We start from the raw sequence: 25036 nt of genomic DNA, 5'->3' as shown, positions 1-25036 counted from the left end.
TTGAATTAAATGGGTAAGTGAAAGTTTTAGGTGAGAGTGGATGGCCTGGCATTTGGGGTACATATAATACCCCAGCATTTTCATAGTTATGAATCCTTGTGCTTTATTTAAAGGAGTCAGACATCAAATATTGTCTTCCCAGATAATTAACTAAGCCTCTTTGTTGTCTAAGGTTCTTCTAAGAGACATAACTTATGTGTATAGTTACATTTAAACCAAGCAAACAGACTTCCCAGTATTTATTCCCCTGGTCTGTGCCTTTGGTTCTTTCGTACTTGCCTAAGTATCTGCATTGCCTCATCAGCATGGTGCCTGAGGGCAACTTCTACTGGCTACCACATCACTTAAAAAGGACTTGCAATTTATTATTATCCACATCAGAATGGATTGAAAGCTCTATTAACCATGACCTAGCAGGTCACTGATACATTATGCAGTGAGATCAGTAAGACTGGAGAAAGCAACAATTCAGATAAATATTTGACACAAAAAAACCCTACTGTAAATTCAGATTATAATCATGTTTGTCCTATGCAAAGTAGAAAGCAGGGAGGATTTTCCTCATGCATAGCATAGTTAAAACATAAAATCTAGCCAGCCATTGTTCAACTCTATTTTTTATTATTTTACTCATCTGTGGGCAAAACCAGTTTGCTTCTATGTATATAAGGTAAATTAAGGATTAAGTATATGCTTATAGTTTGATCGTGCTCCCACTGGACTCAATTACAAGCTTTTTGAATTGTCCAGAATTCAGCCCCTGCTCACGAGGCAATGAGCATTTACTCCCATTAGACACTTCCAGTGAAATATAAAATGCCTTCATTGACTTCTAATTACACCAGCACTTTGTAGGAGTGGCTCTAACTGAATTTTACTTCCCTTGTATTTTTTCCTAACCTTTCTAAAGTGGAGTCTACTTTACTTATCTAAGAAAAATGGTTATTTTCTTGCACGTGGTTGAGACACCAGAAATAAGTACCTGAACGGTGTTTTGAACTGCACTCCCATTTTAATGTTTCTGCGTTCATCACTGTGGCTTCCCAGAGATTTTCTGATCAGCAATCTCCCTTTCTTTGCACCTTTTCTTCCTCTAAAGGGCTGCCCCTTTACATTAACTAGCTTTTACATTTCCAACATAGGTAAATGAAATTATCAGTAGAGTCTCGCTTCTTAACTGGGTGTAACTGTTTCACAGCAGAGAACTGTAGCAGCAGAGAGGATTGTAAAACATACGGTAGCCCCTGCAAAATTAATATTAGACATTTTCTTCTTTCTCCCTTGAGCAACCTTAAGCATTTTTGCAGATTGTGAAAAACTCCACTGGGAGTTCCACAAGTTTTCGGACTGGCTGTCTTAAGAGTCATAGAATCCTTTAGGTTGAAAAAGACTTTTAAGATCATCAAGTCCCACCATCTACAAGAGCTCAGAGTTGAATGATCACTCACCAGAATTGTTCTGTGGACAGAAGAGGCTCATGCTTTATTTTTCAGTTTTGCAATTCTAAAAGCTTTCTAGGCTGCAGTCCATAAAATACCAGTGAATCTTGCAAAGACCCACCAACACAAATCTGAAATCAGTAAAGTGGGAACCAAAGCACACTTTAGTCCAGACTGCAAAAGTCTTCTGGAGAAGCTGGGTATGCTGCGAATGCTGGTAGCTTAAAGATAGCTCATGTAGTCCAACAAAAACCGTAACCACAGCATCTTGATATATTATACTAGGCACAGAGGGCAAGGAAGGACTGAAGTGGTTTAGGTTTACCTTTAAGCTGTCCTGGTAAGATTGCATAAGGGTGCCTGGAGGGGAGCCTAGAACTGTGTCTATACACACTCTTGTCTACACTACACACTTGAGCTAGTCTGGAGATGGGTGGTGGTGTTAACTATGAACCAGAATGAACTGATGTATAATCCTGAAAACCTTACTTGAAACTTCTCAAATATTTATACATGACATACAAATGTATGTATATATTTAGGAACAACTGAGTATACTGATTTAATATAATGGCAGAACACCTAGTGTCTTGAAAGCACAGCTACTATCTTTATTCTGTCAGAAATTATGCATTCTGGTAGAAGAACTGTTTGGTTTTTATAACTGTGGATACTCTTAGCTTCCCTTGGTACAGCCACATAGCTCTGAAATATCTTGTTTTACAGGCTTTCACTAGAATATGCAGCAGCAGCCGCCGCTCACAGCTGACCTGCTGGCCTCAGCACTTGATGGGGTAAGTAATTCATCAAAGAAGGCCTGAGAACAAACAGCCCCGAGAAGCCTTCACAGCCCCTTCAGCGAGGGGCAGTTCTTGGCCAGAACCATTTAAGAGTACATCTCTTGAACTTGGGGTATGTTTGGCGGTGTCAGTAGGCATACCTGAGCTACTTAGGTTGGATAACAACAGTAACAGAAATACAGTGACAAGGACTTCAGCATGAGATATATGAGACATCACATACTTGGCTGTCTGGGGTGTGCTAGAAGTAAAATCATCCTGTGAGCTTTACCTGAACTAGCTAGATTAAACTTTGTGTATGCCAGTCCACACTACAGTCACATACATATACAGTCACGCTTGGCAGCAGCTGTACAAGTTTACCTCTAGCTCCCCTCCCTACTCTTCATACCTCTTACAATTCCGTATATTTACAGGCTAATTACTGGACCAAATTCCTGTTAACAGGCCTAGTTCAAATCAGTTACTTCTAAGTCAGCTCTGAGGGTAGTTTTATACAGAAACACAATTAGGAAGTATTTAAGTTTAGGCAGATCTGAATTGGAACAATGTAAATATGTGCCACAACAAAATGAATGCTGAGCTTTGAGGGGACCAGTTCAGTACTGTTATCTGAGAAGTAGAAGATATGTATGCTATACTGTTACTTTGTTTTTGAAAAGTCAGCTTGCCTGTAAACAAATGATTTGTGATCACTGATAGGCAGTGATCACCTCAAGTCTGAAACAAAAAGTACATTTTTTCCAAATAAGAATATAGGCAAAGAGGAAAAGGCCATCACAAATGACGTATGCCACCACCTAACACAGAAATTGATACAGCAATTTGCTGTTCCTCACTATCTGAATATGTACTGCTGTGCTATGATGTCACAGCTGTGTTTCATAAACTTATTTTGCATTATTATGCTGCACTTGATGTGATTATCACTAGACTGTGTGCCATGAGGCATAACAACGACATCTGCACGTCCAAATCTGGTTTTAATTGTTATTTTAATGGGAACTTCTACATAGTACAAGTGTACTACAGATTTAAAATACTCTATTTATTATCTCTTAAATTACATTGCACAGCTAAATTAGGAAAAAAATTACATTGCTCTATTTTTATATAAAGCACACTATATACTACTTACCAAAGAGTTAATCAACATAACAAGACAGTTGTTCTGAAGTTCAGTAGGTAAACTGGCAAAGCTTCTCTCTGACAAACATTTTGCAAAATGCTTTCCTACCCATCTGTTGAAAAGAGAGCCTTTCTTAGGTAAGGAAGATGAAAATTGTTCTGTCTTCGCTTGTTAGCATCAGTGATACTTCTCAAGTATTGTGAAGGAAAAAAATGTTTAAAATGTGAACATTTTAAATGCTCACATAAATCCAATCTCACAAAGTAAAATAATTTCAACAGAAAGCAGAGAAATTAAAAACATAAACCAAAATTAATTTTATTTTACTTACTTCATGCAAGCAGTATATAGGCTTTCCACTCCCAAAGAATGAGCAATAGCCATGCATTCTAGCACAGGTTGTTGTTTTCCAGGAACAGGCTGGAGTTATTAGCAAATTATCACAATTATTGTACATTCTGACTTACAGAAACTGTACAGAACTACAAAATCTTCAGTTCAAAGAGAAGTACTGTTAGCTACCGTGGTATTTAAGTTTCTTTGCCTTTATGCAGAATAGGGAAGACATCTGCTTCCACACATGTCAATGAAGCAGTATGCAGCCTAGCGAGCCTAATGCGTGAAATGCTCAACTCTAAGCAGTTGTTTTTAGACTAATTTTGATTGAACAGAAATATTTTCTAAATACATGCCCATAAAATCTGATATGCAACTATATAGTATTTCCATATACATATTAAGAATGATTACATATACAATGGAATGTATTAAATTCTACTCCATGTACATATTGAACTTATCATGTGGAATACTGCTTTTCATCAGCTGTGGTTTACAAACTTCTATAAATGGGTGGATGATACCACAGGTCTTACTCCCATCATCGATCACAGTGAATTTAACAGATTTACACATAAGAAAAGGGTCTGTTGAATTAAGCTAACACCTTGACCACGCATTTGTTAAGTATCTCGTCCATATGATGTGTAAGTAATAGAATGAAAATTCTTCTTAGGCTTTACGGTTCACAAAGTAGCATGAGAACTGACATACCTTTTGGAAAAAATTGCAATAATCTCTTTTCAAAATGTAGATAGCCACTTCTTTCAGCCCATCTAGCCCGTACATATCCGCAATGCCCAACATGCGACTAAAGAGAAAGCAGTAGCAACAGGAATCAAAAATCACTTTCATGTATGCAATTTGCTTACGCGACAATTTACATGCTAATTTCACGTCTTTGTTCAGTCAGAATTTACTGCAGACATAGATTGCTAACCAAGTGTGAAACCTGCCAAAGAATAATCGTCGAACAAGAACACGTATCGGCCTAGTAATAATCTCCCAACCACTGGGTCTGGTCTATATAAAAGTAGGCCTCAGCCACTGGCTGAGAAACTGTTCAGGAGACTCTCGGTTTCTCTATTTTAAGGGTAGCAAGTGAAAGAGATACTTGTGCCAGCAGAGCTTTGGCATTTTGTAGAATTTTTTTCCAAGGATTACATAAAGTGTTATTGAAGATGTATCTGAGAATTATGTCCCTTCCAAACACTAAAAGGCACAGTGAGCCAACTATTAATTATTTTACAAAATAATCAATACCTAGTTTTATTTTCTGTATATGTTCATGACCTAAACATTGACATTGGGCCATATTATAATCGATTCCATATTTTTATTTTAGACAAGCTTTGAAAATTTCTAACACTAAGAAATTGTGGTGTTTTAATACTTAGCAGCAGAGTTCAACAGCTAATATGTAAATGGTTTCAGGGAATAATTCACAGATTTCAGAATTTACTTCACTAATTCAGGATTACGTGTAAAACTGATTAAAAGTTATCCCAGAAGAAAATGCCAACATTTACATTGGTTACTGTATTTCATCTTTTATGGATCTAAGACTAACTACTTAGCCCTAACATAAACTCAAATGATTATTTAAAAATAAATTCCAAATATTAACTATTGTAAATTATCACACATTGTACATATTATTCTGAAAACTAAAAGAAAGCTATAGTCAAATTGGTTATTATTGTGTTATAAAACACCCTCCTGTTCTTCACTTTCCTTATATAATACTCCAAAAATGCCTGGCCCACCTTTTCCAGTAGCTGCCAAATAAATAAGATTTCTTCAAGAGTTTTATTTTTGGAATTTCCTCAAGTATGTTGAGGTGTAATGATCATTATATTTGACATCTTTGTCTTATTTATACCATGTGAAGAATTTTCTTTTGACTTTTAACTGAGAAAATACAGAACGAGCACAAACTACAACTAAAAAATAACAGAAGTTGACACATACCCAACATCAACTTTGTCTGGGAAGTCCAGAATACCTCCATATATAAAATGCAAGATGACACTCATTTCTACATGGCTTATGCTGCAAAAAAAAAAAAAAAAAAAAAGGTGGGGGGGGAACAAATAAAGGCATGTTCACAATAAAACTCACCATATCTTTTTGCCAAAGGAAGTCGGTCAGAAGGCTGATACATCATCCAGCCGTTCTGTGAGTGGAAGGTAAATGGTCTGATCAAGTTAAAGCTATTTTCAAGGTTACCGCAGTGTAAATATATCTAAAATTTACTATATTTGGGGTGAATTTTGCTACTCGATAGGCTTGCCGAAACTTTGTAATATTTTAAATATTTGAAATTAGTTCATAAGCAGACTAATACTAGTATCTATTTACACTGATAATATACAGAAAGGATTTTTTCATCATGTCCAAACTCTTTACTAGTAATAAGTCAATTATTAAGCAACTACATATTTTAAAACTGTTTTATAATTATTTTTAATTTTTTATTTTAGGTCTACATTTAAGCTTTTCCCACAATAAAAATACATTTCATAGTTTTACTACAACGCTATGTGGGATTGTTGAATTTCAAAATATTTAGAAAGAGTCTTTATGCCCAGATTCAGATTAAGAAATATGGAATTTCTACACACAGTTATGTTTGTACCCTTGCATCGTCCCAGCACCATAGCAGGGGAAGGCACAGAATGTCTGTTTTAAGTGGTGGACACGGTCTCCTGAACAATACATTAACGTATGTATGTCTCAGTGTGTAATCTTCAGAACTCACCAGTGCTATGCACATTAGTATAAATGGAATATAGTCATGCAGATTGAGCTAAGACCCTTTAAAGCATTAGACATGTTTAAGCAACAGACATTGATGACTAAAAACAAAAGAAAAAAAAAAAGGTTGCCACAGCCTGAGAAACAAAATCAGCACAGTTGTCTCTCTATGTATTAGTACATGATAGCCATAAAATCAGCAAGAAAGAGTTTCCCCACTGTCTTGACAGCTGTTATCTTAGGCAGAATTTTCATTATTTCAGAATAAGCCATATGCACTTTATTTATGACTGTTTAAAAAGACTGCATGGAAATCTGCACCAAACAGAAAACTGAACTAGAAAAGGTAAAATAAATGGGTATGATTCTTAGTAACAGAAATTTTGAGACATTAGCATGAGAATATACTCATATAAAGACTAAGTACTTCGCAGGAGAAAGCCTCTACTGAAAAATAAGGATGAAAATTTCTTAGCCATATAGAAAGCAATTACAGGGAGAGAAGTGTAAATACCAGAGTAATGGCTGACTATCTAAACATACGAAGTATAGCATAAAAGCTAAGGAATGAATTAAATTAAAAGTGTATTGCTTTATAAGGATTAGGAAGTTATAGCCAAATCAACAGATAACCTTCCTGATTTTGCAGCAATATTATTACACTGACAAAAGCTAAAATTATGAAAACATGAGAAAGCATCGCTTGGCCAAGCAATTTTATATCAACACAAACCAATTATATTTTGCAGCACTGTAAGGTACACAGTTCTTTCTGAAGAAAGCTGAGTCAGCCGACATCGTACCTGAACTAAAAAAGCTAACATGTACAAGTATCAGTGTCAGTTTGCTTTGAAAGAAAATTGAATATATTTCAATTGATTTTTCTGATACTGCAAAGAACTAACCTCGCAGTCCTCAGTTTATCTACAAAGTCTTAAGTGTTCATCCTACACTGACAACTCCATTATTTCAGCTCTCACAGAAAGCCACTGCAAACAAGGACGCTAGTAAAAATTGTTTTAGTGTTATGATGCTGAAATATCATTACTAAACACTATTTAAGAAATGTGATTTTCTTTACGTTGTAGATATAATCTTACTGTACAAACAGGGATGAAAATAAATTACACTGTTCAGACATTCACAATGCTCTTCATACCATGTATAACATGAAGTGAGAGAAGGGAATTGTAAAATAGACTGGGAATACTAAAATATACTCTGCAAGAAAGGATTAGTACTCTTCTGCTGATGAGAATGACTTCTTCCCCGAACCATCTGACAATATTAACAAATACACTACACACGCTGCTTCATACTGAAGTCAAAACAGTACTCAGGAAACGTCAGGTTGAAGAAAAGTGTCAAAGCAGATTAATCTTCAGGGCTCTATACACAGCACAGTTGTTACATATTTGCAGTGATTTCAAATTGCCTACCTTTGCTCCCACACGACTTGCAAAGACAACACTTACCCTTGAAGAGTGATGTGCTCTTGGGAGCTTTCAGCCCAACTTCCACTCAGCATAGCAGCAAAATAACTAGATCTGGCACATAAAATGGCCCTGAGAGAGAAAAAGTAAACACTATTCCACCAGATACAAATATTTATTATGAGACTCTCTGATAACATTGACTTAAATCTTTGCTCTTTATGCATTAAGGTGTCATCTGTACACCGCATGCCTTTTCTTCCAGTATGTTTGGAATTTCAAAATATGCTAAAGAAAAAAAAACAAAGAGTACTCTAAATTTCTCACTTAAAGCTTGTTTCTAGTATAACTTTGACATTCAAACAAACAAAATTATCACAAGCATTTTTCTTCTATACAATATAAAATTGCAGGTTTCTTCTGTTTCATTTACCAAATAACCATAAATAATCTTGTTTAGACAGCCCCGTTTTAGCTAAATAATTATATCCTGAATCTCTTAAATTCTTTTTACACTACAAAATGTATTATTATTGAAATGAAAAGTCAAACATAAAACTTCTTTTATTTGAAACTGCCTGGCCACCTACCAGCACATCCTAGAAGTCAAACAAACTTGGTACTAACATACGATACAACAGTACGATGTGTGTTCCCAGCACTATTTGAGAAGAGCCATCAATTATTTCTGTTTAGACTTATTACCCATGTATATTTAAAAGGCATAACCGGCCATAAAGGAGCTAATTTGATTTAGTGCTACTTCCACCAAAGACGACAAAGAAACCCTAGACCAGCAGTCTGTGTGGCTCAGTATCTCAACCAGTATCAGTGTCTTCAAAAAAAAACAAACAGATGAAAAGACCTTTGCAACAGGAGCTTCTTCAGGTGGAAGTGGAAGGGCAAAAAGGAAGAAAAGATAGGGGATGAAAACTGCTTTATGATTTCAGCCTTCCAGACTTACACCAGTTACACTGTTAGCCTTTAGATTTCTTATCTGGGCTACTGCAGCCATAGATAATATTCTCATACATACATTTTTTCCTAACACTTAGTAAGCTTCCTATTATTTATAGAATTACTTTATGTCATGTATTTCCTGTGGCAGAAAAAGCAAAGTGTTATATTAGGCATGAGAATCCTTTCTTTTACATGTGTTTGTTGGCTCTCAAGACGTTTCAGAGTACTCTCATTTTGCGTAGGAAGAAGTAAGAAGAATGCTATTTATGGTCTCTTTTCTAGTCATTATATATTCTGGAATCTCTCATCTCTCTTCCCTCCTCCCACTTCAGAAGTCTCAATACTTTAAATTAGGAACTTCTCGCACTTTCCTCCTGTGATTCATCCAGCAATAAAAATAACGAAGCTTTTACAGAATGCTTCATGTCTACTGAAATATGTCCACACATAAATGGTATTACATCGCAACTTTTGAGTACGTGAAGTTCTGACTACATGCATGATCTTGTTTTTCTAAGATACAATAATACAATATCACGGAGATATGAAATATGCAATTGCCAATTTTGCCATCTTCTTCCAAATAAGTGTTAGTAATGAACAGGGCTAGATCAACTGCAAGGGCATAGTTGAAGTGGATACTTCAAAGGCTCATTTTGAATAAGACAGCTACGCAGCAGAATATGGACAAGTACGTATTACCTAAGTATACATTTATAAAATTTTATCTTATAAAATTCAGGGGGATAGCAAATGAATGTGAAGTAAATTTATCTGTGCTTTCCTACTGTCATGGTTTGTGCCACAAGTTTATTACTGAACAAATTGACTTGCTCCACTCAGAGCTCTGCAAGAATACAACACCGCACTAGGAAGGCATAACTTGGCAACCCTCTGAAAGCACTACTGCTGCTGCTCACACTGTGAAATCTCTTGGAACTTCATGAGAAAGTAATGAATACTGAGATAAGTGGGTGGGAGAGGGTGGGGGCTGAAACTTTCTCCTGTTTGAGAACTTAGAAAAACCGTAAAATAAATAAATCCTACTGGTGCTTTCACCACAGTCGTACCCAAAGTTAGATTTCCCTTATTCACTCCTACTGTTCACACCAGGCAGTACTAAAACAAGCAAGTCTTGTGCCTGTTTCAGAACATCCTTGTTTTCTCTATGATTTACCGCTGTATTTTTTGATGCTAGTTAGACTAGATACACTCTTCCAAGCAGTAAGTGGCCTAAATTAAAGCTCTGCTGATGGAATCTTTCAATTGACTTTGGTTTTTTGCATTAAATTATTTGTTTCTCGAAGTTGTGGACCTGAGAACATGTCTTCTTGTAGTGTAGGCCAGAAGAAAAAACACATGCCTAACTACACTACATTGTGGGAATTTAGTATATATCCCAGTTCTATTATTTAAAAGAAATAAAACCACGCCCTCCACACACACTATCATAATGTAGCTTCTGTAAAGATGTTTGTCATGTCAGTAATATAACCCTCCCCACTAGTTTTGTGTTGAGAAAATACTAAAAATAGTGGAGGCTTTTTTATAATTCCTCTCAGTTAGCTACATACTCAATGGGAACAAAATACAGGCTGTGTAGTTTGCTATCCCAAGTGCAAACAGACTCATATCAAAGGTAAAAGGAATGGTACGGATGCTTTAATTTGCCTTCTCAAGCTACAGAAGTCCAATAAGCTGAAGTTCTTAAATGGTCTTGGACTTTAGATCTAATGAAGGCTGCTGACAATCTTTAAATCTACAAGACTGAAGTAATGAAAGTAAAATCAGTTTCTGTATGCACAGATTCTGAAGAGCAGAAAAAAACCATTATAGTTATTACTCCAGAAATTTTCTACCTGTATGATAATTTTGTTCAGCATTAATAGCTGAATAGTTTATTAATAGATTTTTCATTTTCTTCCAAAAGCACAGATTATTTAAGAAAGGCTAGCAAAGAAAACCTACACAGTATTTACACATGAGTATATACTCATGATGTGCGTTTACAATGGCAATCTTAGAAATGCTAGAAATGCAATTGTTTTTGTAAGAGTTGCCATTAATGAGATAAATACATAGGGCCACTTTGCACATTAAGATCTAAAAACTATAACATTTCAAAGCTAGATAACAGCACCAGCAATAATTTACTCTCTCTATATATATATGCACACATACAATACCAGCAGTGTTTTATACTAGGAAGATTTTTGTTGAAAAGCTTTACAGTAAATGCTTACATACCTGTGAGCTTGAAAATCTTTGCCTTCTATGCAAATATTAATATCTGGACAACAGCACTTCTTGTAGAGCATCAGTAAATCTTCTCCTAAGACAGATGCAGTTTCTAGTTTGGAATTACCTGCAGATGGGGAGAAATAGCTATTTTCACTTTGTCCGGTGTAGACTAGACTATTGACAGTACACAGACAACTTAAAATATTTGAAAAGAAGAATCTGACATTGTGAAATCTTTTAATATCGGATACTCAAGCTAGAATTTTCCTTAAAAGGTTTTCCAGGCCTTGCATTTTACTTCTCATTTTGACTTGAGATATCGGAAATTTGACCAATGCTTCATGTTTGATATCTATAGAATTGCTACAGTTACTTTTTCATAAGATTATGTAGCCTGTTCATTTTTTTGACAGAGATCTGTTCCCTCTGCATTAAAGTAGACCCTGAAGTTCAGGGTCATGTAGTGCTACAAGCTTCTGCCTGAAGAGATTTGTTGCTTGATCCTATCTTACTGACACAGCTGTAGCAGCCAGCACCTCTGGTGTAGATCAGTTACACACTTCCTTGTGTTACTTATTTCATTCACAGTTGTCACAAAGAAGATTCTGAAAGATTACAAAATCCTCATACAACACTGGAACTAGTGTAATCTGCTAGAAAAATGAAAGGAATGGAGAGAGGGATTCGGCTCTGTGGAAGTCCCACATGGTGAGGACCTAAGTTTGCTGTATTACAGAGAAAAGATGGGACACAATGCTGTGAACATGCTCGATGTCTGGCACGTCCTGTCACACTGGCCGGGAACCCCTCCGGCCAAACTTCTGCAGCAATTCATTTTTTTCAAAGTGTGAAACAATGGAGGTAGGCCATAGCAAAGAATATCCGTGTAAGCTGTGTTATAACAATAGCTTTAATCTTTGCCTGCATCTTTACGTTGGTCTAAGTCTTTGGATAATTTTTTAAAAGAAATAAAACACCATAAATAAACAAGCGAAAGTATAATTCCAAACCTACTTGTAGTGGCTTTGTTGCTTTCTGCATCAACGACTACTTCTGGAATTTCCTCTTCAGTACAAGATGAAGCAACTTCTTTCTGCACAGCTCCACTTGGAGTACTCTGATCAACAGGGGGTCTTCTGCCATCTCCAAGACGGTTTACATTTGTTTGAGTGTTCTGAAGAGCAGCAACATTGTTTTCTTCTATTAATTTGGGTTCCAAATAATTGTTCATCATAGCCAGCTCCTCAGCTTCAAGATTTTTATCAGATGAATATACAAGCCTAGAAGATGACACTAAGTTTACTCCTGTAATTTTTTCATTGATCAAAACAAATTTAAAAATTACCTTTTTTTTTGTCTAACAAAGTTCATGACCAGAAAAGCTGGAATCTACAGTGCTTAATAATAAAAAAGCCTTTTTAAAACTGTATCTCTGGAAAACTTATTTCTGCAATGCTTGAATAAGCATAAACAAGCATTACGAGTAAAATGTAGTATCAGGTTAAAAGGAACAAAGGTCTCCCTCAGTTTGCTTTTTTAATTAAAGAAACTTTTGTCTGCTCTTTATAGCTCACCTATATAATCATCCGCAGGGTAAAAGAGAAGCAAGCTGTTTGTCAGACAGATGACTGATTTATAAATGTTAGTATGACCTAGAAAAGGCACCTGATTGCCCTTTAGTATAATCAAATTTACAAACCCAAGAACATAAAAGCCTAACACCAAGGTTACAAGTACAAAACTAGAAGAATAGTATAGGGATATAAATGAATGTTATTAGAGATATAAATGTTCATTTCAAAGGAAGTGCTTGAAAGCATGAAAATTTGCAGTTAAGATTACCCAAGAGCTTTCAGTTTGCCTATATAGTAATTCCAGCTTCCCTCTTTCCCATCTGTTTCATCAGCTTATTTTTGGCTCAAGAGCTGGAGAGGCTAACAAAGCCCGCAGTCTGCGACTGAAGATCTCATATTTATAGAAAGATACCGCACTCCAGCAACTTAATGGAGCCTTAAAAACTCAATGTGAACAGATAACACGCTTTATCAGTAGTTTCATACCATATAGATGAAGTTAGCAAAGTTTAACAGAAGGGCTACAGTTACTTTGGATTTAGCAGACATGTACTTACAGATTGCCATTTAGTCACCCATTCCCTGGCAAAGAGGCTTTATTGTTAATACTGGGAACACAGTAATTTGAGTATGTTGTTTGAACACTGTCTTCTAAAGGGACAGAGAAAGCATACAAAGAAATCATCTTCCTGCTTAAGTCCTGTATTTAAAGGATTGAGTTAGGTAAAATACTTTTGTCTGTGTGATAGATTCTCACCAAGAGAGAATGACAAAAAACGATGATGTAGGGAATGGAAATTTTAATATCTTATTAGATTTTGAAAGCAAGGGCCAGGAAATCCTGTGACAGGAGTAATAAAATCTCACATTCAAAGAGTAAGATCAGTGGACCCTCTTTACATGGGTTTTTAAGGTTGTTGTAAGGTACGTGCTTTCAGAACTCCTAACCTGTGAACTTGGTCTGACCAACTATTGCTTTTCATATTTACAGTGCTTTCCATGGCATGAGGGAAAGACAACTAATAACATGCCATATTACCACGAACAGACCACGGGTTGCTTACTGGTGCAGGAAAACTTTGCAATTCTTTAGAAAATTCAAGACCATGACTTCCACGTTTTCCCCATTCTCTGTGCTCCTCAGTACTTAACATCTGTGTTCTACAGCTCTATGGCAGCAGGACTCAAGAACAGAAATTCAGAGCAGAAACCCAATTAACCTAGAGACTTCAAAATTCCACTAAAATAATCTGAAGTTCTGTCTTCGAGTTGTTTCTCCATATCAGATATCCCAAGAAATATCACTTAAAGTCACATAGAGAATGCCACTACTAGACAAAATCTGATCATTCACACTTTATCCCTGCATCTTGAGCAGATGTAAGCAAATACCACAATGTGAAAAACTGCAGGAAGATCCCTAGGTAAGGGTTTGTTGAAAGAAAATTGTCGTTTGTAACGTGTTAAATTTCCACTGGAACTTTACTTATTCACATTTCTGTTGCTGCAGAGCTATTGCATATTCAACATGTAAATACAATACAAACTGACTTTGAAGGAGAGAGAAAATTAGTGGCAACAGATGCACTGCTTTGCCATAAATTCATTATTTTAATGTTCTTGCTTACTCTCTGCCAGTAACTGAAAAAACATATCCATAGGGAATATGATAAACTAGGCAATGAGACAACAATCTCCTGGGAATCCTTGGGGTATTTTCAGATAATCTACATAAGAAACCTCAGGAATGCAATTCTATTACCACTAGGGCTTAAGTCAATAAAAATGGCACCCTTACCACAACCAGGAACTGTGTAAATAAAACCAGTGGCACGTTGTTAAGCCAGGACTAAGGAACTGGTTTCTATATTCCGAAAAGTTATTCTATTTGAAATACGTTTTCTCCTGTAAAAAGCCAAGGATCCTTGATTATTTCAGTTGATGTCCACAGTTCTGGATTTACTACTTCCAGAAACTCAGCAGAACATCTGTAGAGTCCTGTTTAATACAGATTGTAAATTTGCTACTTTGAAAGACTCATGGAGGCATCCATTATTCTGCTTCATGGACAGCAAGGATGTTTTTAGCACATCTTTTAGAAATTCTCCTTTATCTCAGTTAAAATCCATTAGATGTTCTTCCCAGAAGGGAAGATACTGCAGTTTTCTAAAACCTGTTATTGAAAACTTTGCTTGGCAACACCCTTTATTTTATAGGCTCATTTCTAAAGGCGGAGTGAAGTTTTCTACACTGTCTTCTACAGAGCATCAAATGGCACCTTCCTGCATGAATAAAATCTTTCATCCACAGCAAAATGCATAGCTCAGACCTTGGAGCTCCGGTGTTTTAGTGACTATGTAATACCATGTCTTTAAAACACAGCTGCTGTAAGAAACCAGGACCCTTACTGCAGAAGTACGATACGAAGAGTTTGTACTGTTCCAGACCTCGAGTAGGCATCATTCAATGTGACGCCTTAGCTTAATACGTTAAAGCGCAGAAGATTACAGGTCTATAAAGTTATAAGTTGTTCTTTGAATCAGATAGAGGTATCATCAGGAAGTCTTAGAGCTTGAACGGTTTTGAACTGAGTTAAGTATTTACAAGAACGCAGTTTTCATAGTCATCAAGCAATCTAAGGAGGCATAAAAATGTTCCAGTTCTTCCAACATCCCTGATGATGATCAGGGAAGTGCTGGATTGTATTCACTGTGACCAAACAGCTTCCTAGAACACATAAGCATGGAGTTATTTTATTTTTATAACAATGCATAGCCTACGCAGGCATCTCCAAATGCACTTTGAAAAACAGCACGTACTTCGTGGGTAGCTTGAAAAGTACTAAGAAAACATGAAGTAGCCCAACCAAAATTACTTTTGTGCCTTGAAAGATTTCAGTCTTGTTTTTAAAGTTGTCCTGAAGTTCTCTCTCCTCTCATTCCAAATCACTTAGGCTAAATTCTTTGGAAAGTATCTTAGGCTTACAGCTGTCTTTAAGGCCCATCTATTTCTATCAGTTTTAGATACTTGACAGTCTTGAAAACCATATAGTCTCATCAGAAGAGCAACCATACAATTCTGTTCTCGGACCAGCCACAAAGCCAATACTGACTAGAATCAGCAAGACATTTTTATGCTTACTAAAAGTATAAAAAACATGATTACAAAGAATCTTAAGATAATATTTGGGTCAAAAAAGAATTTTGAGTTATGATCCGCTACTTTGGTCCTTCAAGGTAAGAGATACATTTCCTTACTGTGGGCCGCACCTGCTCTCTGCAAGACTGACAAAATCCCAGACAGAAATGCTGGATGCCACTAATGACCCTGGAGACAACACAAATAAGAAGGGAAGTGGAAAGGGCAGGTTTTATTTTAATGAAATACCATATTTAAAAGCATGAGGAACCCATTTTTGTTGTTCTTTCTGAAAACACCGGAAGTCACTGGAATTAACACCATCATCACCAAACTCTACTGAAAGCTGTTAGGACAGCCTCGCCCATTGTCCCTAAGCAGTTGTTAACAAAATAAATAAATACAAATAAAAAATTCTCAACAAATTAAGCATCCACTTTTCAAAATGCTCCCTAGGCCAGCTTCCACTTGCTTGGAGTGAGAGCTCTTCACTGTGAGCCCATCTGCCATCTTCTCCTTAAGTTTATACGTACACGTACACGCATGTCACTGAGGTCACCAGAAAAGCGCTTTTGACTTCTTAGACACTCGCTGTTTAAACAGACAGGATCTTGTGCACGTTGTTATGGATATGTTGCGTATATGCCCAGATTTGCAGAGCATTGGTAAAGAGATTACAAAGCAGGCCTGAGCAAAAGCCATTAAGGCCAGAGAAACAGGTATTTTTTCTCTATCTTGATGTGTTTTTTCTATCAGCTAGCAACACAGACTGATTGTTAATGCTAAAATCTGTAAAATCAGAAACTTCATCATAAATACTATGGATAGCATGAAACTGTCAGCACAAGAGTCTGACACATACGAAAAGGGGAAATTCTGCTGTTTGACCGTGCATCAGTTTAATTGCCCTGAAAAAAAAGATACTATGGTAACTTTAGACTGGTGGGACAAGTACAGATGCCCAAAACAGGATACTTACTTGGTAGTGTAGGGGATAATACAATTAGTGAAAACAGACAAAACAAATTATGTTTTTGTTTTATTTACAAGTTGTACAGATGCTGTGTGTTGTTTTCAATAGCAACTTGGTATAGCACATACACACCAGAACTTCAGGTAGTAACCAGATTAGCACTGAAATACCTTCTGTACACATATAAAATACCATATTATACAGTTTTACTTTAACAAAGCTATGTTATCACAATTAAATGCCAAAATAAAAACAATATCTGCTAACTTCTGTTAGTAAAAAAACCACCGAGAATGTAGGAAGTGACTGAACCACTCTCTGCCCACGGTTTTAATGCACTGATGTCTCTAGGAAACGCAACTGCAGCAAACGCTCTCACGCACTGCATTTAATCTTGGTGGACTTGCAAAAATATTTCAGCAATACACCTATAGCAGTCAATCTTTGCTAGCGCAGGTTAGGCATGTCATACACATAACTTTGACCTAGCTTAATCACTTAAGATTCTTCTATTTCCCTTTAGATTTCCTAGAAGAACCATCTGCTTAATCTTTGCAGCTGAGATGGTTAGTTTAACTTAATTGATTTCTTGAGACAAGTATTTCAGTAAATTTCTTCTCATGAGATGCAACATCAACTGCTTCATTGCCTCACACAGATGCCAATTAAATTTTCTTATTTCTTATGAAAGCTATCCATTTCAGTCGAAGAAGAATCTGGCCCTTCAGCAATCATGGTCCCAGTGAAAGGTTTCTACCCATTTCTCACATAAATTGATTTTTTTTTGCTTGAGGCATAAATCCATGGCATTAAGATTCTATGTTTTCCAAAGCAAGATGTTAATATCACACACACACCAAATATACTGCAACTTGACAGTTTAGCTTCTCAACTTCCTCTGAGAAATTGAGATTAGATATAAATATGGATTAAAAAAAAAAGATTCCAATAAGAAATAAGACAAACTCATTGTTTCTATGTGTGTGGAAAGGAGATAAGGTCACCATTGTTTGGCATGTGTTTAAAGCCTGTTTTCATTAAAAGAATCAAGTCATCGTGGTGAAGGCTTTCTTCCCCCAACAGGATAGAGCATAAAGTCTGAACTACAAGCTGCATGTAGTATCTTACTTATTTCCCTCCCTCCCACCTTCCTGGCTTAGCAAAGTCTAATTATTCTCAATGACTAGCTTAGCTCATATTTATAACCACAACAAACTCACCTGGTGCTGCAGTAACAAACGAAAGCCATTGAGTTAGAAAACTTAGCTATTCAGAGGAGCAAATTCCTTCACCCTTAACTTGGGAAATAAACACTTCGATTCACAATAATTTGTCCTCAGCCTCCTCTCAGTTTTGACTGTTCATTGGAGATAAGGCTTTACAGAGCATTTTAACTTCCACAATTCAGGATTTATCATTTCACAAAGTTTAAGACAGTCACATCAGATTTCCCATGTTGCCCATATTTATAGGGCTGGGTTTGCTAATTCCATTTGTTTCGGGAGGGACGATTTTTTCAGTTGCATTGCTGATTCCTCCTTTACGTCTTAGTGCAAGGGAAAGAATAGTTGTTGAGCCACAAAATGCACCCGCAAGTACCACAAAAAGCCCTTTTTGCAGTTTGCTTGTTTTCAAGTGATATGAATCAGTCATGCAGAGAAGACACTGTATGGTAGCGTACACCACATCAACAGGCACGAGCGATAGAGGATAAAAGGGAAGGATCACATCAGAGTAAACCGCACAACCCACAAAATTTCAAGAACATGGGAGGCATGCTGTTCTTCTGAAATAGTGGTCTGCAATCATAACCCATCAGAGGGGAATGGGGAAGCCTAAATATTAAGGGTAAGGTTGCTGAGGCATAAGCATAAATGCACTTCAGTGTACACGAGCAGAGCCACATTTGTTTCCTCCAAAATAGCCAGTATCCAATGGGGACTATGACAATCTAGAAATCAGTAAGAATAATCTCATGGACAAGTTGTTTAAAGAAATATTTCCCTTTCTCACTACTTTGTAACCCAATGTTATAGAACTGTAACTGGGAATTTTATTTAATGAACAAATATTTACAAAGAAGTTGTGTTGTACTTGGTGCAACTGCTTTATGAAAGCCTCACATGCAAGAGTGGGTCAAGCTGAAAATAGAGCTATCATCTTCTGCAGTGTCAGCCTGATGTCATATAATTTTAACAGGTACCCCACCTTCTGGCTTGTTTTTTTCCCACCCTTCACACAGGAAAGAGTCTGACAGACATGAGCAACAACGAGATTGCAAGAGGTGTGACTAAGTGACAGATGAGACTGGAACAATGCTATAGGGTATGTTGTATTAATAGCAGTTGCTACAGCCTAAAATTTATTCTACAAAGGACAAGCGCACTTAGAGTCTACAGAAAGAAGTTACTGTCATCACACTGTCTAGGAGTTTACCTTCAAAAACATTTTCGTCTGCACTTCAGCTAGATGTAGCATCCTCTACTGCCTGATACAGAACTATACAAACATAACACGGTCGAAGCCTTGGCCAATCTACTTTGAATCAACTGCCAGTGCTGCAAATTAACCCCCATGGCAGTAAACGTCACAATGACAATTGTATTCCTTTGCATTTGATCCGTATTTATTGCTTTTTAGCTGGATCTGACTGTCATTACATGATCATTACATGATCATGACATGTCCTTCTCTGTCCTTTCTTAAATCACATCCCTTTAATACAAATACCAGGAGACAATGAGAATACTGACTACATTTTTATTTCTAAAGCTATATTTTTCTGACTGAAAGGGTACAATCAGTTTGCCTCTCAAAACACAAGATATTAATGATCTAATGATCTGTGACAGACTACTGGCCTTCAGGGATGCCAAGTTGCTGGCTTCCCGAGGCAGACTGCAGAACCCTGCTTGAGCAGTCGTCTCCCACCTTGGACATACTTGCAATTGTTGACCCTATTCTAGCTGTGTTACGAAGAGTGACAGAAGGCTTTTGGAGGGCAGAGTCAATATTACATTAGCTTCACAGGGCAAAAGCGTAGAGTGAATAGTGTCAGCAATATGGATGCTGTGCTCCCTGGTGACCAGCAGTTTCTTGCTGGTGTCCTCAGACAGTGTAAGTATAGGGAGGGAAACGAAGCAGTGCTCAGTTACTCATCCATTTTGCGCTGAACCTACGCAGAAGGATCAGCATGAAGTTCACCATGTCCTTCATCCTGCTCCAAAACGCTCAGAAGTTTGGCAGGAGGAACTGCACAGCCTTCAGCACACAAGTGACACGTAGCCTGCATCTGTCCTGATTGAGACAGACAGAGGCCCAAAGGAAGCGTGTCTCACTGAGACGCACACCAGATACAGCTTGTGAGAAAAAAAAATCCCAAAAATCCCCAAGGAAGGATGAATTTTACTTGGGAAACTGAAAGAACAGCTAAATATAAACAGGAAGAGGAATGAGATTTTGTTACAGCTTTGATGAGCTCTTCAGTACTATACTAGTATTCTACTCCTACTCTGCAGGGAAACAGTATTTATAATCAGAAAACCTAGAACTTTTGTAGAAGACAACAGCTTTCTCTCGGAAGCTCAGCTGCAGCTACAGGTCTTTGTTACAACTCCGCATGGCAATTCATGTGCTCCAAGAACTAGGCTACCTTTCAGTCAAACTCAAGCTGTAATTAAAGGCACTGTTTTGGATTTGTGAAGATCCAATTCCTTTGCATCTGAACAGTAAAAAAACTGCTTAGACTCAACAGTCACAGACGTTAGCAGAAGTCATCACTCCAGCAGTGAAGTTAGGCTCTTTTCAACTGAAGTTGCTTCCTTTCCTGGGTCCAAAGCAGTTCACCGTGGTCGAACTCCAGTGCATTCTGTGACACATTCTCGCAGAATCTGCTAGCTTAGAGGATTCAAAAGCTGAAGTATCAACAGCACCAAAGACTAAGCTTAAAAAAAGCCAAAACACCATCTTGCAAAATGCACTTCATACATAGCTTAGAATATACAGGCAGGTTCATCTGAAGAATCTAAACTGACATTGGAAAGGTAAAAGGTTTATAATTAGATGAGCTGTTTTGAGTTTAAAGGTGTTTTGCAATACCATGCTTTCTGGAGAACATGCAGGACTCTAGAGAGTTGCCTTGCAGCCAACACAGACAAAACTGAAAGCAAGTATCAATGAACAGTAGGCATATTAAGCGTTTACTTTAGGAAAACAAAGAATGATATAACAGTATATAAGTAATCAAAATAACTATTCCCAATAATTATTTCCCAATTTACAAATTAAAATAATTTGGAATTTTTAAAATTTGCATTATTATGCTTCTGCATGAGTCTTCTGTACTACCACTTTGCATGAAAGTCTTCCGTACTACCACTTACGTGATTAAGAAGCAAATTAACGAAATCAAAGTAATAATGGAGTGAACAAAAGTAAGAGACAAAAACCACGCTCTTTTGTTTCTTAACACTTGTTTTGCTAATGCTCCTGTCAGACTTTGGCAGTAACCTAACAAATGCCAGTTTATCAGCCTGTTCCACTACAATGATTCTGCATTTTAGATATTACTCTCAGTTCAGAAAGTTTTCTTTCATACTTACCATAAGTTTAGTATCCTGAATACATATTTTTAGTCATCTGCTGCCTCATTTACAAATTTAAGGAGAGAATACGCGAAACCAATAGGGTGAAGTCAGCTAGGTTACATTTTAGGCACTAAACTTGAAAATTGCAACACCTTCCCCTTCTTCTTGTCAACACTCTCAAGACCCTGCACGTGCATACATTTTCTAGGCACATCCTGAATTCACCTACAATGCCAGAGCGCCTGCCACGGTGCTCCTGTGCATGCCCCAAAGCGCCGATGGGCTCTAGTCAACCTGGTTTTACAGAAGGTAGGTGGCACCACTGCAGCTTTGCTAGAGAAAAGCAAGCTCTGCCCAGTTCTTTGAAAGGATTAGAGGCATTTGCAGGCAAGGATTGCAAGGTCTGGTGGTGGCACCAGCCAGCACCCCGATGCGCTCACCAAAGGCTTGGAGCAAGACCAGTGAGATGTTGGATACACACTAATAGCTGGCAATGGGAAAACACGCTGGCCCTCACACCAGCCCACGCACTGCACAGACGGTGTGGCACGCCACCTTGCTCTGGGATCCCAGAGCAGTGGGAATCAGAATCATTAAGGTTGGAAAAGACCTCTAGGATCATCAAGTCCAGCCATCAACCCAACAGCCCCCAGCCTCCTAAGCCATGCCCTGAAGTGTCACGTCTACATGTTTTTTTGAACCCCCCCAGGGATGGTGACTCCCCCACCTCTCTGGGCAGCCTGTGCCAATGCCTGACCACTCTTTTCAGTGGAGAAATTTCTCCTAATAATCAATCTAAACCTCCCCTGACATAACTTGAGGCCATTTCCTCTTGTTCTATCACAGTAACTTGGGAGAAGAGACCAACACCCACCTCCCTATCAACCTCCTTTCAGGTTGGTAACACTGTGCTTTGTTTGGCTTAAGCCGTGGATCGTTAGGACTTTGGCAATGACCACGCAGTTCATAACTTGATGCATCTTCCATCTAACTTGATGAAGCCCTCCTAGGTTTCCATATCCAGAACTTTTTTTTTTTTAGCATGACACTAGAGTGCTTTTTCTTCGTTGTTTTTCATTAGGTGATCATGCTAACGAGGGTATTAGCAGTCACAGGCAATTTTAAAGGATACATTCACGATTTTTGCAGCTTTCTCCCTTGTTCTATTACAGACCCTTTACACAGCATCCAAAAACACGCTACAGGGGAGAGCGCACTCACGGGCTGTCAGCAGAGGGACCACGGCAGAGGGAAGATAAGTTACAGGGAGGTCCTGCAAACGCGAGGATACTGCTTGCAACGGGAAAGAGTTAAAGCAGGTGTTAGTGCCGGGAGAAGGAGAGGAGGCAGCGGGCACGCCGCGCACTCACCGCAGGAAGCGCCGGAGCTCGGCGGGCCCCACGCCGTCCAGCCGCAGCACCTGGCGGGGCGGCGGCCCCCCGGCAAGCCCGGCGAAGAGCCGCGGGGCCCTCGCCAGCAGCACGGCCCGGTGTGCCCGCATCGCCGCCTCGCCCGCACGGATGGTCACGTCGGAGCTCGTCCCCTCCGCCAGCAGCCTGCGGGACGGCAGCGTTACCGTCGTCCGGAGCCACCGCCCCCCGGACCCCCGGGGGGCCGCGGCCCCGCGCCTACCTGCCGAGGTCCCGCCGGAGCTGCTCGGCCAACGCCTCCTTCAGCTGCCGCCGCTCCGCCGCCGCCGGGCCGGGGCCCCTCGGCGCGGCACCGCCGCCGCCGCAGCGCGCCATGTGCCGCCAGCCGCTCCGCCGGTCCCCTAACGGCGGCACCGAAGAAGGGGCCGCCCGCCGTACCCTCGAAAACAACCGGGACGGCGCTTGCCCGCCGCCGCGCCGCTTCCCGCCAAGGCCTGCCCCGCGGAGAGCCCAGGGACCCCCTCAGGGCCCGGCGCGGGAGCCCCGCCGCACCGGCGGCCGCGCCCTCCCCGCTGCCTCGCGGGGGGCGTGGCCACGTGGGGCCTCCGCCAATGAAGGCCAGCGGCGCTCCGCCTGGCCCCGCCCCTCCCCTCTCCAGCCCACTGGCGGCCGGGGAGTCGGCGGTCCCTCTCTGCGGGGGGGCGGGGCCAGCGGGAGGGAGCGTCCGGCCCCGCCCCCCGAACCTCCGCTGGAGGGCGCCCCCTGCCGGCCGCCGGCGGGCAGGCCCCGGCGCCTTCCCCCGGCCCCCCTCAAGGCACGTATGTCCCTGCCGCGCTCTTACCGAAGAGTGACGCGATTGTACGTCATCGTAGTACCATAGAATGCCCTGAGCTGGAAGGGACCCGCACGGATCATCGAGTCCAACTCCTGCCCCTGCACAGGACAGCCCCAAAATTCACACTGTGTCTCTGAGGGCCTTGTCCAAGTGCTTCCTCAATATCGCCAGGCTGGTGCCGTGATGCCTCCCTGGGGAGCCTGTGCCAGGGCTCCACCGCCCTCTGGGGGAAGGACCTTTCCCTAATACCCAACCTAACCCTCCCGGGGCACATCTCCCTGCCATTCCCTCGGGTCCTAGCGTTGGTCACCAGAGAGAAGAGATCAGCTCCTGCCCCTCCTCCTCCCCTTGTGAGGAAGCTGGAGACTGCGATGAGGGCTGCCCTCAGCCTCCTCTGCTCCAGGCTGAACAAACCAAGTGACTTTAGCCGCTCCTCATATGGCTTCCCCTCCAAACACTTCACCAAATTCATCAGTGATGCTCCAACCGGGACAGCGGCGCCAGCTGTTTGACAAGCAGAATCTGCCTTGCGATGATGGCCCGTTACACTTGTCAGAGGGAACAAGGAGAGCCAGCCTGCAAACCGGAGCTCCGGCAGGCAGCTTGCTGTGGCTGGGCTGGCGGCCAGCAGGTCCCAGTGAGCAGGTGCTCCTCAGGAAAAACCATAGTCCCCAGCAACACCTTTCTTGCCGAGAAATTAAACTGCTGCCTAGATGATAAAAGTTGCTTTACAACACCCTTCTGAGACAAGGAACAGCCTCTCCAACCTCATAGTTTAAGTAAAAGCAGCATGTAACTACTTCAATCAATGAACACTGAAAACGTTTGTGGAAAAAATATCCTTGAAAGGCAGGTACCAGCCATGGATGGAAAAGGCGAGATCAACACCATTATCACAATACCGAGTGGACTCTTCCTCAGATTTCGCGACCTGCACAAAAGGAAGCAGATTGCCGGCCACAGGCTAACAGCACCCCTTGCTCCACTTTCTTGTGAGGATTATGTCGAGTGAGATGTCGGCAGACACTGTGCCAAGTACCTGTGCGGGAGGCCGTGGCTTGAAAGAGACGACGCACACGGTAGGGTTGGACCTGGGGCTTTGTAATAATTGTCTTCTACTCTTGGTGTGGACAGTTGGTTTCAGGCCCACCTGGCTCCGATGCCTCCTCTGATGGGTCGCTGTTGATCCTTGCCTCTTCCCAGGGCAACACATGTGCTATGCAGGTGGAGCGTTTGGAAATCGTGTAGGCAGGTGACTCACCCCTTCTGGGGACTTGCTGCTTTTCTGTGCTGCTTTTTCCTTTCTAGTTAGCATCCACTCTTCTTCTCCCCTGCCATCACATGCGAGTTAATTCTACCCTCTGTTTCCATAATCACTGTGTCTCTTCCTCCTATAAACACAGGAACTTGGCAGCAGTTCTTGGAGACAAGAACAGTAGTTGCTAACATAGGAAGGATAATG

The 25036-nt window shown here is 40.0% G+C and overlaps 1 protein-coding gene across 1 annotated transcript in view; it reads right to left on the bottom strand.

Annotated features, from left to right (window-relative positions):
• Positions 1 to 23342, bottom strand: part of BTBD8 (BTB domain containing 8) — a 37455-nt gene extending 14113 nt beyond the window's left edge. Inside the window, exons 1-9 of the mRNA XM_075098113.1 lie at positions 23002 to 23342; positions 22740 to 22925; positions 12113 to 12378; positions 11105 to 11222; positions 7940 to 8029; positions 5679 to 5759; positions 4422 to 4518; positions 3700 to 3788; positions 3378 to 3480 (exon numbers count right to left, since the gene is read on the bottom strand). Coding sequence (XP_074954214.1) covers positions 3378 to 3480; positions 3700 to 3788; positions 4422 to 4518; positions 5679 to 5759; positions 7940 to 8029; positions 11105 to 11222; positions 12113 to 12378; positions 22740 to 22925; positions 23002 to 23114 — 1143 coding nt within the window. The 5' untranslated portion in view covers positions 23115 to 23342. The remainder of the gene's footprint in view (positions 1 to 3377; positions 3481 to 3699; positions 3789 to 4421; positions 4519 to 5678; positions 5760 to 7939; positions 8030 to 11104; positions 11223 to 12112; positions 12379 to 22739; positions 22926 to 23001) is intronic.
• Between the last annotated feature and the right edge of the window lie 1694 nt (positions 23343 to 25036).

Source organism: Phalacrocorax aristotelis, chromosome 6 (genome assembly GCF_949628215.1).
Source record: "Phalacrocorax aristotelis chromosome 6, bGulAri2.1, whole genome shotgun sequence".
Lineage (NCBI taxonomy): Eukaryota > Metazoa > Chordata > Aves > Suliformes > Phalacrocoracidae > Phalacrocorax > Phalacrocorax aristotelis.
Note: the sequence above shows the minus strand (reverse complement) of the source record. Positions and strands in the feature narration are given on the sequence as shown.